Genomic DNA, 17,534 nt, shown 5'->3' with positions numbered 1-17,534 from the left:
TGGGCACCAGGTGCATATTTCTGAAACGTGTGTGTGTTCTTGGCTTATTGAAGGACATAGCCAAATTTTCATTGTTGCTATGCAACATATTTGGGTCTTGTTTGATTTGTATTTTTGTCTTAAGTTTTTACTATTGTAAACAATTTTATGTAATAAACACTGGACCAAAAATTCTTTGGTTTTGGTGTGTTTTTAAAATTTCCCTTGAATGTAATACATTTTTATGTGCCAGCTCCTGACTTTAAAAGGGACTAATGATGCCAGGCAGGGAAATGCATGCCTGTAATCTCAGCTCTTGGAAGTCTGAGGCAGGAGGATAATGGAGAGTTTGAGGCCAGCCTGAACAACATAGCCAGACCCTGTCTCAAAAGAACAAAACTAGACACTTCCAGGAAGATGGCGAAGTGGTGAGGAGCAGCACATCAACCTCTCCAAGATTCAGATTCCAGACACTTGAGTACAGCGACTTGGGGAAGAGAAGGAGAGAAGTGAAGCCTAGGACCCAGTAAGGAGCCGAAGCAAGAATTGGAGCCCTTGGAGAGAACAAAAAGAGGAACCTCAATGCAGAAGAGGGAGGTGGCAAATAGTGCTTTCTCCCTGACTCCTGGCGCTAGGTGTGAGCAGGCTCAAATCTGTACGGGCACAGTGATGGCCAGTGACTCCAGCGGCCTCCAGGGAGAAATGCTCCAGTGGAATGGAGCAGTGGATGTTGTGGTCTGCAGTGGCTGGTGAGTGACTTCAGTCCAAACATCCCCCGGAGAGGGTGGTCGACTGGATGACATTCTGGGTAGGGGCCAGCTGAGCCCAGGACCCAGACCATGGATGGGCTTCATCTTGGGGTGACCAGTGTCAGGGTGAGGTGTAGACCTGGGAGACATCCAGGGTCAGGTAGCTGAGGTCAAGTTGGCAAAAGATACCCAGTGTTGTGGGCTGAACAACCTGAGCCCCAGCCTCACAGCCACAGACGTGGATCAGCCTGAACTACAGAGTTGAAATCCAGGAACGATGGGTTTATCTAACATCCCACCTTAATTCTACTGCAGGCTTGCTGGGATCAGCCAACATGGATCTGGGCTCTGTCTCCTTCCTTTTATGTACCAGTGACAACCAAGACACACTGGGAAATGGATATTACCACAAAACTACACTCTAAAAGATAACCACAGGCTTAAAAAAACATAAATTCCTCTTTTTTTTCTGTTTACTTCCCCCCGCCTTGTTTGTTCTTGTTTATTCATGAGAGTGAAAATTGTTTTAGAGGGTTTTGTTTTTGTTTTTGTTTTTAAAACCACTTGTTAGCATTTAATGAGCCCCCTTTCCAGTGGCTTCAAGACACCAGGACACCCCCTCCCAACACCCTTAATCTCCTCAGCCCTTCTGATGAAGAATTTGGCCTTCACAATGACAGACTGCTTCGGGAGTTTTCCTTTCCCAAGAATTTTGTAGTAGCCAGACCTCACTACATCAATGATGGGAGCTACTCCAGGCTTATTTTGGGCAGCATTTACTTGCGTCTGCTCACTGACCAATGCCCACAACTTATCAATGTTGAAAGTTGGGCAGAAGCCCTGCTTTTTCTTTACGTGGTAATGCCTCATATCAGCCTTCCCAAAGTAACCTGGGTGATATTGTCAAAGTCGACCCTGTGGTGACGCATGCCAGCAGCCTTATCCCAGCCTCTGGGATGCTTCCGGTGCTTGCCGATGTAGCCATGGCTGTGGCTCACTTGGCCCCAACGTTTCCTGGTCTTCCTCAGTTTGGTTGATGAGTCAGCGACCAGAGGAAAGAGGGAGACTCTGCAAAGTTTTGTGAGGTATCGAATGTGGGTACATGGCCAGTGTCTAGAGGGGTTTTTGTTGTTGTTTTTTGTTTCTTCCTGCTTTCTTTCCCTTTTGTCTTCACCATTTTTCCAAAGTACAGGTAATCTCTTGTCCTTCAGTCTCATTTCTAATCTTTTTCTTCTCCTTTTTCCCTGTTTTTTTCCTCTTCCTCTTCTCCCTTTTAAACTTTCTCCCTTGAGGGTAAAATTGCTCCATTGAGGGGGTATTTACTATATAAAATTTTCTGGGTTTATTTTAGATTTTGTTATGTAACTATTCATCTTGTTCCTATGGTTAAAGGTGGCAAATCAATAATCACATTCGTTTGCCACTTTATAAACTGTGCTAGATGATGTTGCTACTCATCGTACTACTTTAGCCAAGGTGACATAGTTGTGACCAATTGTTCACCCTTGTATGCCAGTACAAAGGTTGTCAGAAGATCATAAACAATACCATAGTCCAGTACCAAAGAACTGGGTGCTAGGTGCAACAGTGACTTCTTATCCCTAGTAAATGGAAGAGGAAGTCATGTTGGGACAGGCTCAAAAGCCATCTACACATGGAAGACATCTGAAAAGTACTCATTTCCTAAGAAGGTCTTGATACTAGTAATAATGCTACTTTCCATAAGCAGTTTACAAGCATCAATACAGGAAACAAATCAAAAACACAAAATGAGAAGACACCAAAGAAAGATGTAGCCCTAGAATGGATCAACAAGCAAGATCCCAGAGTATGCTGCATGCAAGGAACATATCTAACTGAAAGACAAACTCAGACTGAAAATAAGGAAAAAAATACTCCATTACAACAGGAACCCATAAAAAAGCCAGGACAGCTATTTTTGAAGACCAAGTGGATTTCAGGCCAAGACTGATCAGAAGAGACAAGTCACTACACACTGGTTAAGAGAACATTCCAAGAGGGAGAGATAACTATCATACATATATATATGCACAAAATACCAGCACACTGAGCTATGTAAAAGAAACATTAATGGATATGAACAATCAAGCCTGAATACAGTGTTAATGGAACCTCAGTACCACTCTTTCACAAATAGGTCAACTAAAAAAAATTAGCTGAACCAAGCCTTTGAACAAATAGACTTAATAGATATCTACAGTGTTCCACCCCACCAAAACAGAATACACATCCTTCTGCACACAGAACCTTCTCCAAAACAGACCACATACAGTGGATCCTTGAGTTATGACCTGCTTGACATACAAACAACTTGGGTTGTGACCAGAATTTTAGCTTTAACTTACAACCAACATCTTGAGTTACAACCCAAATGCTGACCACTTGTGCTTCCAGATGGTCTAAAATACAGATTTAACCCTTAAAGAGTTCTGGAAGGAACAATACAACATCCTTTCCTGTATGGGGTTAATTGAGAAGTCCTGGGCCAGTGTCTCTCTGAAGACAGATCTGCCTAAAAGAAAGTGAAGCCTAAAATTATACAAGAGACTTTGAAAGTAATTTACCAATTGGAGTTACAACCAGCCCTTGGTAGGGAATTGAGTTCATAAGTCAAGGGTCCACTGTACCAGCTCACAGAACATGCTTAAGGAAACTCAAAGAATTGAAATTGTACATTCTAATTATCAGATCATAGTGCACTGAAATTGGAAACCAATGGCAAAAGAATCCATAAAATCTCATAAACATGGAAATTAATACCCTCCTGAAAAATTAATGGGTCACAAATGAAATTAAAGAAGAAATTGGACAGTTTATAGAATTAATAATGCCAATATAACATACTGGAAAGCAGTCTCTGAGGGAAATTTATAGCAGTGAATTCCCGCATCAGAAAAATGGAACGAGCTCAAATAACCTAATGTTGAACCGCAAGCTTTTAGAAAAAGAAGAGCAGGTTGAGTGAAATCAGGTATACATGTTTACAAAAATAAACAAGAGACTTATAATAGAGGACTGAGACTAACATGCTTCAGTGTCCAGCATCCTTCCATTACTGTCTTCAGAGCCTGTGCAGAAATTGTTTGCTTTTTTTTTCTTCTGCACAGCCTGAATTTAAGCCCTAGTGGGAGGACTGCTTCGCTAAGTAAGAGCTTGCAGTGGCACTGCAGGCTCCTTGCTTTCCTGAATTAAACTGCTTTCCCTTTGCAAATAGTATTTCTCTTCGTTCTGAGGAGGTTCCCCCTCCATCTCACAGTTAGATCCTGTTTTCCTTCTCTCTCCCTCTCCGTCTCCATATATATGGGGTGGGTATGCCTTGGTTCATAGACTTAGTTCTCTCCATGATTTTGGATACAGAATACATTCCATGATTGGTACCAGAATTGTGGAAAGAATTACTCATGAACCAAGGTGCCACTGTACATGTGGGTTTTTTGAGACAGGAGCTCCCTCAGTGGTTCAGGCTGGTCTTAAACGCACTTTGTAGCCCATACTGGCCGCAATCTCACTTTGGCTCCCTTGCCTGAGCCTCTGAGAGCCAGGATTACAGTTGTGTACCGGCAAATCCAGATCACTCCCCCATTCTAAATGCATCCAACTCAGAAGTTGAGCATACTTTGTATTCAAGATGAGAATCCTTCTATATTTTTATTTCTAATAAGCATCCTCAAATTATTCTTCACAATGGACCAGGAAGAAAATAGTTGCCCGAGAAAAGTTCTGATACCTACCAATAGTGACAAAGAGCAGTGACATCCAGCTTTTTCTCACAACCTTTTTCCTGGGCTTAGGGTAGTAACAGAATTGCTGGTCCTGAGGGCAGCGTGAATGTATGTGTATATTTGTGGTGGGGTATTTACACTGATGGAAACATAGTGTCTCCTTTCACCTCAGAGGAACACACCAGAAAATTTGACATCTTCCATACAAAGGAAATGCCATTTTCTGCCCTTTCTATGAATTTTTTTCTTCCCTGAATTCCAGCAGAAGACATCTTCTGGGTAGAGAAGTAATTAATGATGAATATGAAGAAAGGAAGTCGACCGACTAGACATTCTGACTTAGGAAAAGAAGTGTGGGAGGCTTGGAGGAGAAAGGAAATTAGAAGCAACACCGCTCAATGGTGAAGTAAAATTAAACATTACTTCTCACAGTGACTCAACCCAGCAAGGTTTTCTGGATCCCTCAGAGAGGAAGGAGCTGGAGGGAAATGGAATAAGAAAGAAAATCAACTTTCCTACTTTTCTAGTGGAGAATTTATTTTTCCAGAATTAGTCCTTAAACATGGAAGAAAGAACATGGTATCTTTTTGTATACTTTACTATCTTCTCCAATTTTAAAATGCTTTTAATACTGTGGGAATTTTGCACAAACAAAGAATGATGACTTTTGCAACAGAAAGGCGCCTCATCCACTCTGGGATCGCCCAAAGTTAGCTCCCCCACATCCACACGTAGAAGTCACCTTCACCCATCTGGACCTGCATGATGGTCCGGTGCGCTCCCCGGGAAGAGCACCGGTACCGCTTTATATGAAGGCCCCTGCCACATGACAAGCTCCAGGAAAGCGAGCCGCATGCTTTAGCCCCTTGCTACATGCATAGAGCAGATTAAGTGGGAGCATTGAACATACGTGTCTTGATCTTCTTCACCACTAGGGGGAAACAAGTCACCCTGTTTGGCCTCACAACTAGCAAGTATTTCAGAAACAGATTCTTGGCCAGCCATAGTGGCACACACTTACAATCTTAGCACTCCAGGAGGCTGAGGCAGGAGGGTAGCAAGTTCAAGCCCAGCGAGGACAACCTAGTGAAACTTTGTCTCAACAAGGCAGGAAGTGTAACTCAGAATGAAGGACTCGAGTTCAAATCAGTCCTTAAATTGCCATGTCATAAGGAAACATGAAGGTAATATGTAGCACTTATGGTTGTCAAATTTAGCAAAGATACAGAATACTCAGTTAAATTTGAATTTCACTAAGCAGTTTTAAGTGTCCAAGAGTTATGTCCCAAATACCTCACTAGATATACCTACACTAAAAAATTTACTCTATAATGCTTTGAATACACTAGCATTTTTTATTTACAGAAATGATTAGGACTTTTTAAATACGGGATATATCATTCTCTCTTTAAAGTCGTCTAATTCGTGTCTGCCACATAAGCATGGATGTCATCTATGTGCTCTATCTGTAATTTCAGATAAATAACAAATTTTTAGTATAAGCATGTCCTGTCCCATATTTGGGACATACCATTTATTTATCTCAAAGTCACATTTAACTGGATGTCCTATATTTCATTTGGAAATTCTAGTAATCCTAAGCTTCAAAAGTACTGCTGGGGGCTGTAATGCCAGCACTAGGGAGGCTGAGGCAGAGGGTTGCCATGAGTTCGGGGCCAGACTACTCTGCTTTCTGTCGTCCTAGCAAATGGTCACACTTTGTCTTTGATTCAGACCAAGAACCTCCGAGTGTCCTTCTTGCTTCCTTTTTCCTACTCTTCGTCCAGGCCGTCACCAGGTCCCACTCACTGCACCTCCTGCATAGCTCTTGGACCCTGCAGTTCTACCCCATGGTCCTGCCCTGTCTAAGCTGCCATCTTTCCTCCCTGGGTGGCCGCATACTCGCCTCCCATCTGGTGGTCCTGCCTCTCCTGCCCTTCTCTACCTCATTCTCCTCACAGGGTAGTGCAATCATGAAGAGACACATTCTGAACCCTGGTTTCTCCCCTACCGCCCTGCTTCCCTGTGTCTTGCTGGATGTGGCCCTGCTCCTCCGAGCCTCACCTTCCCTAGCTGGTTATTTCTGAACTTGTTCCTGCTCCTTTGAGGCAGGAGGTAGCTAGGGAAACAACTGAAGATGGAAGGGTCCACTCACCTTAAAGCTCATTCCCTGGACTAGATCTGATGCATATGGTAACCAAGGAAACTTCTGGGGGAAAGGGAGGGTCCACCTGGAGCCCGCTTTCTGGGACTAGACCCACCTTCCAAGTTAAACACCCAGGACCAGGATGCCCAGGTCTAAACACAATGGGTGAAGGTAACCAGGTAATTTAGCTCATGTACGGTAAGTCCCCAGGCATGTGTCCAGTAGTCTTCAGCAACCCTTGGAAAATGCCAAAGCTAATTACCATGTCACTGACTATGCAGATGTGACCATCCCAGGGGCTGCAGACAAAGTGACATTTCCTGCAAGGGTAAAAGACTCCATGACCCTATGGAGGGGCTGAGTCAGGTTGCTCATTAGCAAGAGTCAAACCTTGGACCAAACCCTCCATCCCACTGCAAACCCTAAGGCTTAATACCCTCAACACCAAGCCCCTTGGTGCTGTGAGCTATTCCCAGTGGATGGCTTCTACTCTGTGGAGTGGCTCTTGTCTTTTCTCTTTCAAATCAATCACTGATCCTTCTGCTACTCTGGGGCATCCTGCTCAGTTCTTTGCTTAGGACATCAAGATCCTGGACAAGCCCTCTAGCACAGGAATACCCTGATTTCATGTTCTTGTCACCTCAGGCTGGTCACATTCTTTCTTCCTGTAAGATTCCCTCTTCCCTTTCTCTTGGCTGAGTTCCCGACCTAAATACCAGTTCTTCAGAGAAGCCTTCCCCCTGACAGCCCAGCCTTGGCGGATCAGGCCCCCTGCCGTGCCCTCCCACAGCACTCCACTCTTCATGTCACCCTAGAAATACTTGTTCAGTGGCTTCCTCCCTCATAAATACCTGGCTCCAAAAATCAGAAGTGAGACAGTCTTATTCACTACAGTGGCCCCAGTACTTGCCCTGTTGGTGCTATTTTCAGTTCATGTTTTTAAATGAATAAAGGAGTTGCCTGACTTTACTTAGTCCCTTGGATTGGATCCACACTGGCAAGCGGCTTGGAGCCTAGCATGATTGAAACTGGAAAGTCAGAACACCCTAAGTGTGCAGGTTGGTAGGCCTCAGGCCAGCACTCACAAGGGGCCACACACTACCGGGCGGGCACTGCAGCACCAGGTGGACGGGTGACCGGTCAATGCCCATCACACCCGCCAGTGTCGGAGCTGCATGACAGAAGCTGTGCGCGGGCCCACAGTGTAGTTTGTCTCTTGCCAAGACTAAATTGCTCGACCCATGGCAGCCTTGGCAATGCAGAGCCCTTCACAGTAGCATCCTTCTCCCACTCATTGGTGTTCTAATTATGGGGCATCTTCACCCTGGAGGGACACAATTCATTTCACTGGAATTAATACCATTTCTGCATGTTGGGCAGGGCCACAGCCCCACCACTGTCCAGGGGCCCACAGAGTGCATGGTGGCGTCTCACTGTATCCATATAGCCAAGCAGATGCTCATTTCCCAGAATTGCCTCTCCTGGATGGCTCCAGGTAAGTGTTTGCCTCCAGAGCAAATCACCCAGATGTGGAGGGAGAGGCCAAGCCTGGTCCCAGGGCTGGTGCAGCTCACAGCCACTGTTGCTGGCTGATATGGTCCAGCAACTTGCCTGCGGCTCCTTCATTTCTCACTGAATCTTCTCCTCAACTCCGTGGTGAGGAGTGGTGGGAAGACACGCATGGCTTCTTGTTTGCCTGGTAAGTTTGTCCCCAGATTCATTGTGTCCTAGCTTTCTCCCAATTTATGTCCATCTTTGCTTTCTCACTGCCAGGTCTGCTCCCTAAAGAACTTCAGACCCCTCCCCAGGCATAGCAATAGTCTTCCAGAATGTTCTTCCCACCTCTAATCCTTACACATAGTTATCTGCTATGGTTTGGACATAGGTATCCCCCAAAGGTCTGAGTTAAAGGTTTAGTCCCCAGTAGGGTATCACTGGTCTAGTGGAAATTCTTAAGATCATTGGGGTCCTACTGTTGAAAGAATATGGATCCCAGTCCTCTCTTCACTCTCTTTTACTCTCTGACCATGAGGTAAGAAGTTTGCCTCCACCACAGGCTCCTGCTATGATGTGCTGTCTCACCCGAAGAAACAGGGTCGACCTACCATGAACTGAGACCTCTAAAACTGTGAGCCAAAGTAAACCTTTCATCTTTGTAAGCTCATTATCTCAAGTGTTTCGTTTTAGTAATGGAAAGCTAACAGCTTTATTCATTTTCTGTTGCTATTCTAACAAACCACAGTATCTTAAAACAACATAAATTTATTACATTATAGATTTGATAGTCCTATAGTTCAGAAGTCAAAAGTGGATGTCACTGGGCTGAAATTAAGTTGTCAGTAGGGCTGTGTGCCTATATAGAAAACTGTGAGGAGAATCTATTTCCTTGTCTTTGCAAGCTTCTAGAGGCTGTCTGCCTTCCTTAGCTGAGAACCCTTTTCCATTTTCAAAGTCAGCAACAGCTGCTTAAATTCTCACATAGCATCACTCTGACTCAGACTTCTGTTTCTCTCTTCACATTTGAGGACCTTAGATACATTGAGGCCACCAGATAATTCATGAAAATTTCCCTATGTTAAAGTCAGCTGATGATCAATCTTAGCTCCACAAGCTACCTCAACTCCCTCTTTGCCATTTAAAGAAACATACAAGATGTAATCAGTTATAGCTAATATTTAAATTTTCAAAAAATTATTACAATGAAGACGTCTTGCCATTGATCCCCCTCAGAATAGCTCCTCTTGTGTCGGACACTCTTATCCCAACATCCTTGCCACTTCCTGGAACAGTTCTGGAAGTCCTCTTTGTGAGTGTCTTTAGCTGTGCTATGACAGCTGCCTTGATGTCCTGAACCGATTCAAAATGTTTACTTCTTGTGGTCATTTTGACATTGGGGAAGAGCCAGAAGTCACACAGTGCCAGAACCAGTGAATGAAAGTATGTGAGAAATCACTGTTATGTTTTTACAGGGATGAATTTCTGTTGGCTGGCACTCAGTAGCAACATCTGCACAATTTTTATCATACTTCAAGGAGACACAAAAGAGGACTTCTAGACCTACTTCACAAATTGATAAAAACAATGGGATATGTGTGCTCAAAGGCAGTAGATGCATTCTGAGGTTTCATGGCAAGGTGCCTTTTACTGAAACAAATTTTTTGTTACACAATGTATATTCCAATCATCTTTGTATCTGTGGGGTCCGGAGATTAGAGACACCTTTGGGGCAAAGGGACATTATCCTGCCTGCAGTGCCTTATTCTATATCATTCAAAATGCTTCTGCTTCCTCATTGGTGGGGAGGCATAAGGTTACACTTTACCCAGGACACAGTCAGGGTTCCACTAAACTCAAACCCGGACAGATTGAGTTTCAGGAAGTACGAGAACTAGTCCAGCAGGCTATGGAAGGAGGTGCTACACAGGCAGGAAAATTCGCCCCATCTATTTGGAGATGATGAAGTTATAAGTATATATGGAGCAAGGATGAGCAGATCTGGAACATGGGCACATCTTGGTGCTGTCATGACCATAACTAGGTACTGCAGCAACAAAGACTGACAAGGGCATAGTAACAGGGCACAAACCTGTAGGGATACAGGTCGGGGTTATCCCAGCAGGGAAGCAGCCCAGGTCAGAAGTGCAGGTGTAGAGAGGCAAAGCAGGAGAGGAGGAAGAAGATGACTGTGTGGTAGGGGTTGGGGACCATCTGCAGGAACTGCAACTACCAGTTCTAAAAATCTCCCTGTCAGAAAAGTCTGTTCTTTTTAAACTATGACCAGCCATCACCTTGGAGAACGAGTTACTGCATGAGTGAATTTGTGCGTGACACTGAGGCTCTGAGTGTGCAGGGGTAACCCGTGGGAGACAGTCAGGGCCTCTTATGTGCATGGGATTTAATGTTTCTGAGCAAAGGGAACTTCTACATCCAGGGCCTGTGACTCCACCTGGGCAATTTTGATGGCTTCCAAAGCCATTTAACGCAGATTTATAGCAGTTGGCATCTACTATATAGAGGCAAGGAAACTGCTAGACATCCTACAACACACAGGGAAGCCCACAATAAGAAAGAATTTTAGGATTCACTTATCAATTCCTGAAATCAAAAAAGCTACTGTTTTACGGGGAACACATTGTTTGTCAATCAGTTTGGGTAATAAAGCCAGACTAACAATTTTAAGTCTTCCAATCCATGAATACAGGATATCTTTCCAACCCCTTTAAGCTAGGCAAGCAAGTGAAAGTTTATGACACTGATTTGAGATCTTTCTTAATCTAGGGGTTTGCAAATATAAATTTTCTTCAAAGTACTGTTTTTTCCTGTATCTCACAAATTTGATATATTGTGCTTTTATTTTCATTCACCTCTGTGTATTTCTAATTTTCTTTATTGGTTAAGATTGTGTTGTCTAATTTCTATATTTTTGGAATGTCCCATATTCCTCTGTTACTTCTAATTTTATTCCATATGATCATAGCATATCTTTTATTATTTTAATCATTTTAAACAACTTGATACCAGGTATGGAGGTGCATATCTGTAACCCCAGCACTCAGGGGCTAAGTTAGAAGGATCACTGCAAGTTTGAGGCCAGCCTCAGCTACATAGTGAGTTCAACTGATTAGAACAATTATTGTTACCTTGGCTACAGTAGTAAAATCAGTAATAACAATAGCATCAAACACAGTCTAGAAAATGACAGACTGTGTTAAGTATTGATCTGCCAATCTATTGAACTAATTTGTGGTTATATAACAAAATCTAAAAAAACAATCCAGAAAATTGTATACAATAAGTGTGCCCTCAATGTGGCCATTTTACCCTCAGGGGAAAATTTTAAAAAGAGATTGGGGGGGAAATAGAGAAGTAGAAGAAGAGATTAGAAGCAAGGCTGGAGGATAAAGGAAGATTACACAAAGAACTGGTGAAGAAGACTAGAGGGAAAGAGAGAAGGAAGAAATAAAAATAGGGACAGAATAGAACAACCAAAAAAAAAACCTAGAAACAGCATTCGCTTATATAAAAACAAGGACAAACAAGAAAAACAAGAAAATAATGTCCACTTTAAGGTGTATCTCTGCTGTCGCTGGTAGACAGATTGGGTACACAAAGCCCAGCTCCACATTGATCAATCCCAGTAAGCCCACTGTAAATTTACACCAAGGTAGTGGATAATCCCAGCAAGCCTACACCTTTAGTTCCGAAGCTCAGGCTGGAACCCAACTTGTTCAACCTGCAATACTTTGTATGCCTCCTGCCGACTTGAGCTCGGCTCCCTGCTGGCTTGAACTGGGCCCCTTGACCCTCTGCCAACTTGAACTCAATTCCCTCTCACTCTGGTGGAGCTAAGCACAGCTGCTCTGGGTTCCAAGCTCACCTGGGCCCTCTCCAAGATGGCTACTAGCCAATCGCCCTCTCCTGGGGGGTGTTTGAACCCTAGTAATTCATCGGTCACTGCAGTCTGCTGCTTCCACTGCTCTGTTCCACTGGTGCATTCTCCGTTGAAGCCTCTGGGGTGGCCAGTACTCACCATGCATCACTCAGTAAGTCAGGGATTAGGGAGAAAGCACCGCTTGCCACCTCCTTTTTCTTCACTGAAGTCTCTCTCCTTGCTCTCCCTTAGGCTTCAATTCTCACTTCAGATCCTTGCTGGATCCCAAGGACCCACTTCACTCCTTTTCTTCCTCATGTTGCTATACTCCAGGGTCTGGACAAAAAATTTTTGATATCTCCCAGTGCTGACAAATTATTTTTATTGTAATATTACAATGTGTGATTTTAAAACTAAATATAGCCTTCCATTTGTAACTCTTATGCAACCACAAGAGTAATTTATATATTGATTATATAAAACTGCAAAACAATAAAATTAAAGCAAAATAATCTAATTCAATGATTAAAATGCTATTTTGTTTAAATTAAATTGCCACTGACCAAATGAATCTTGTGAGACAGGTCTTTTGAGTTCTGTGTAGCTTGTCTACCACTTGCCCTACAATAAACCAATTTAGCCATTGCTTTTCTTCTATTCATCAAATTATGATGAATCTCTGACTGCACCATACACAGTTAACATGACTTGGCTGCAGATTATTGGAACAGATTATACTAAGTCTGCCTCTGTTTATGTCCTATTACCTGGCAATGAACCAAACAGTGCTGCTATGTCCCAAGGAGATCCAAAACACAAACACAATAGGTCCATTCTGCTGACTCCAGAAAACACTTTCATTAATTTTTAAAAGATTGTCATCAAGAGTGCAGTGTGGAGGTCTGGCCTACATTCCGGCTCTGCTGTTCACAGCCACGCACCACCAGGTGGGTACAATCCCTGTTGGTCAGAGAAGAGTCACCTTGATGTCCTGGTTCGACTGTACCATGGTGCAGGTGATTCGCCTGCCTGGTTGCTGGAGGGGCTAGTGACCCAGATGGGCACGCAGCCTGTGCACACTGCTTTTTGGCCTGGGAAGAGGACAGCATTTTGGATTTTCTCCACTAATGCAGCTTAGAACCACACTCCAGATAATCCCTGCTAACTTTCACAACCTGAAAAATGTGAACAGCAACCACTCCTATTTTTGTTTGTTTTTTATTAAATCTTACACAAAACCTCAGACCTTTTTCATTCCTTCCTCCACTCTTACCTTCCTGTTCTGCAGCAGCCTAATCCTGCCCTCACTGCAGAGATTGATGACCTGCTGTTTGGGGCTTCAGACTGATTGCAAAAAGGGGATGGATTCCCTGAGGTAGTCCCCCAAAGGGGGAAAAGGCCCTTGTTTTTAAAAATCCTTCTGAAAAGAAACTGTCATGTTGCTTTGAAAAGGCTGAAAGCAGACCTCTGTGTTAGGTCAAGAGGAAGTCCAGAGGATGTCAGAACCTGGGGAGAACAGCCAGCAGTAGAACATGCTCAGGACTGTGATCAATCTGAGCTCTGGAAAGTTCCCGTGCAGCAAGTACCTCCAGCAGAGCCTACCTGAAGTGAACTGTGCAAAGAAGTTTGCTTTTCTAACAATCTAAGACATTTTTTTCTGTAGCACTCCTTGAAAATCTCTTGCAGTGGGATCTCCATTCTCGTCCTGTAAAAACCACTGGCGTAGTAAAGGAGTTCCTGTTATACAGGAGTGAAGTGGGAGACTCAGAGGTGCACGTCTGGAGGACCCCACCTTCGTGTGCTCTGGCTCCCTTGAGAAAGCTTCTTCTTTGTGCTAACTCTTGCATTGGATGGATTGCTTCTGGGTACATGGATGCGTTGGGAATAAAAGGTAGACATCCCCTTGGCGGGGAGATTATCATCGAACTGAAATTTTTAAACTTCTGGAAGAGCTAATGTACTCCAGAATAAAAGCAAACAAACAAACAAAAAAACACTGCTTCAGAACTATTCTTTAATGTCGTGCCTCAATATTTTCCAGGGGCCCCATGTGCACCTGCAGGTGCTGCTGCCCTTTGAAGTTATTCATGAGGTGTTTATAGTAGAGGGGAAAATAGTGATTCCCAGAGTCCAGCAAGGGCAGGAGTGAGGAAGGTTGGAGAGAGGATGGACAGTAGGCCTAGGAGTGCGATTGTATAGAAGCAATAACTTCTGTTCTCTGTGTAGTCGGGTAACGATGGTTATCTACCATACTGATTATTTCAAAATAGCTAGTGGAGAGGATCTAGGACTTTCCAAATGCAAAGAAATTATAAATGGCTGCAGTATGGATATGCCAGTTACTCTCATCTGATCATCACATATGGTACACAAATACTGAAATGTTATTCCAGATGTACAATTATGTGTGCATCAACTTTTAAAAAATGCAACAAGTTCCTTAAAGTTTTACTTGTGATAATCTTATCTTGAACAATAAGGAAAAGAAAACAAGAGCATAAATCTTGAGCTGGTCACGATGACCTGGCCCAGAAAGCATTTGGTGGTTGCTTTTACTAAGCAAGATAAAACAACTGAGCAAACACTTGGTCACCACCTCCTCTTCCATGACATCTTCGCCTGTGGGAGCACAACTTTGTAGTAAACGAGTTGTTAAGAAGAAAGCTCTGTGTCCTTGGTGGTAGCCTTGGAAAGAGTGGGAGTCTCTTAGTTACTTTTCTCATTACTGAGACAAAATATCTGACACCCAAAGTTAAAGGAGGAAAGGCTTATTTGACTCACAGTTGTAGAGGTTTCAGTCCATAGTCAGCTGGCTCCAGGGCAGGGAGGCCCAGCAGAGGGCATCACAGAGGGGAAACAGTCCATGGCAGGCAGGCAGGTGAGAGCACATTAGTCCTCTTTCTGACCCTTATATTTAATGCAGGCTGCCTGCTGTAGGGCAGTGTGGCACTCACACCCTTAATCCTAGTCCAAACTATGCCAAACCAATCAGTGGACTTCTTTAGTAATTACACTCCTGATCGCAGCACCATACTCTAGATCAGCCACCTCTGAAAAGCTCTCCCTTTGACCGAGTAAGGCTTTGGGAGGACATCTAGACATGAGCCATAACAGGGAGGAAGTAGCCCTTACTTCAGGAGTGGACCTGCAAGGAGATGGCCTCGCCCAGGTGTGAGAGCCACACCACGTGTCCTCTTGGCTTCCTTGGTTCACTAAGCTCTGCTCACCCTTAGGCTCACCTGCTCAACGAGCTGCCAAAGACAAGTACAGTACAGCCAGCACCAGAAGTGATGGCTAACACTTCAGTACCTCCTCCCCTTTCGGTCCCCAGGGAGAGACCAGGCTACTCAGGCCCTAACTATTGGTCACCGCAAGGTGGAGTGTGGGTGACATGTAGTATCACTATTTCTTTCTTCTATTTCTTGGTGCCCAACAAATAACCCATTATAAATGACCTTTGCAATCTCCATATTCTACACAGCACTGTGGAAAGTGTTTATTTCCATTAACTCATGGGGAAATTTTTTACAAGGGCAGGAAATAAAATGTTTCCCTTCATTTTAACCTGACTACTTAAGGGCCACCTGAAACAATAGATAACCAGGTATAGAAGAAGGTATAAGAGAGCAAAAGCATCTTTCCCCCAAATGATAGGCAGATTCATTTGTTAGCTGTGCTCTAAAACTCTCTTCTAAATTTCTTTTCAACAAATCATGAAACAGGCTATCTCCATACATTTCATTGGAGGATATGTCTCAGATCCAATAAAAATTGCTGTAGTTCATCTTACTGACGATCTGTTCAGTTATGCTAAGATTTTCTACAGTGTTTTCTGACCTGAGAGCACACATGGTAGGAGGGACGCGAGACAGTTTTCTAATAGCAAAAGAAACACAAGCCGGATCTTTCGTTTTTACCCTATGGCAGCTCCTCCCTCCAATCACAGAGCACCTAAGGTTCAGGCACAAGCCCGAGAGCTCAGCTGAGAACGCTGCTCCCCGCATTTGTCCGAGCAGAGTTGCTGGAGCCCAGCACAGCGTCAGAGAGCTCCCTTAACCCACCTCTCTGATGAGAGCACGCAGCACAGCACATGGGCTTCGATAAGCCTGGGATTCCCCTCCGCTAAACTTCGAATCCGTGTCATCCCTCAGGCCGTTCAAAGGCGCAGCCTGGCCTCTACCTGCCTCTCCCACCTTCACCTCCGGCCTTTTCCCTCCTTATCTGCACCCCTAAGGCATCACTTCTTGTTTTATTTTGCTGTCGGGCAGGGTACTGAGGACCTCTAGCGGGCCAAGCACAGGCCCTGCGCTAGCTCGGCTGAGCTACACTCCCACCCTCTTCGCTTCTTGAATCTCTTTCTCACCTTTCCATTTCAGGACTGCACGAACAGGGACCTCTTTCACTGACGGTGCCCTATCGTCCCTGCCAATCTAGCCTCGCGTGACAGCCTCTTTCTCTCACATCTCAGCTTTTTCCCTCTCCTTTTCTGTTTTTTTCCCCCCTCGTTGGATTGAACCCAAGGAGTACTAAGCTGCATCCCTAGCAATTTTTAGTTTCTTCCTTTTTTTTTTTTTTTTTTTTTTTTTTTTTTTTTTTTTTTTTTTTTTTTTGAGACCAGGTCTCAGTTGTCCAGGCTGGCTTCAAAATTGCAATTTGCAACTCTCCTGCCTCAGCCTCCCAAGTAGCTCTAATTACAGGTGTACACCATCATGTCCAGCCAGCTCTTTGCTTTCATGTCACCCACACACAGAGACTCCACTGTCAATCCCCGATCTGATTCTTAAACCGTGTTCTTCATTGTTTTTATTAGTTTGGTTACTAGTTTATTTTTCTCACTAGAATCTACTTTCAAAAGGGCAGAGAGAAAGTATGTTTAATCGACCAATATATAATCAGATCCAAGCATGCATGGTTCCTAGGACATGTGAGCATTCAATTCATGTCTGATAAATGAAAGGATACATTTTTAAATGACCACAAAATGTTTCCTTATTTTCTCCAGTGTCATAGCTGAGGATACCACCTACCATATTATATTACCAAATGATGTTTCCCAAGGTTAATGAAATAAAATTCTCCATGAAAAATTTGGTATTTTCAGAGTGCTAAATTTAAGGCAAACTAATGAATTTAGCAAAGTTGCAGAATACAAAATCAACACCAAAAAAAGCCACTATGAAACAGTGATAAAAGAAATTAAAAGAGACATAATAAATAATAGAAAGAAATAGAAAGACATCTATGTTCATGGACTGCAAGACTGAACATTGTTAAAAATCTAAATACTATATAAGCAATCAGATTTAATGCAATCCTATCACAATGCCAATGACATTGCAGAAACAGAGATTCCAAAATTCATACAAATTCTCAAGGGGCCCAAATAAACAACACAATCTTGAAAAAGAACAAAGTTGGAGTTCTCCTGCTTCTTCATTTCAAAACATATCATAAAATCATGGTAACCAAAATGTATGGCACTGGCAAAAAGCAAATACATCAAATAATCTTTGACAAAAGTGCCAAGATCACACAATGGGGAAAAG

At 43.4% G+C, this 17,534-nt stretch overlaps 1 protein-coding gene across 1 annotated transcript; it reads right to left on the bottom strand.

The window, feature by feature from the left end:
* Positions 1-1,295: 1,295 nt before the first annotated feature.
* Positions 1,296-12,150, bottom strand: LOC104851514 (60S ribosomal protein L27a-like). Its single transcript, XM_033768049.1, is given in 4 exon segments — positions 1,296-1,630; positions 1,633-1,796; positions 5,195-5,340; positions 11,995-12,150. Coding segments are annotated over 4 exon segments (801 nt in total).
* Between the last annotated feature and the right edge of the window lie 5,384 nt (positions 12,151-17,534).

This window comes from Fukomys damarensis, unplaced genomic scaffold, assembly GCF_012274545.1.
Source record: "Fukomys damarensis isolate Sample0158 unplaced genomic scaffold, DMR_v1.0_HiC HiC_scaffold_24, whole genome shotgun sequence".
Taxonomy (NCBI): Eukaryota; Metazoa; Chordata; class Mammalia; order Rodentia; family Bathyergidae; genus Fukomys; species Fukomys damarensis.
This window is presented reverse-complemented; position numbering and strand designations above follow the sequence as displayed.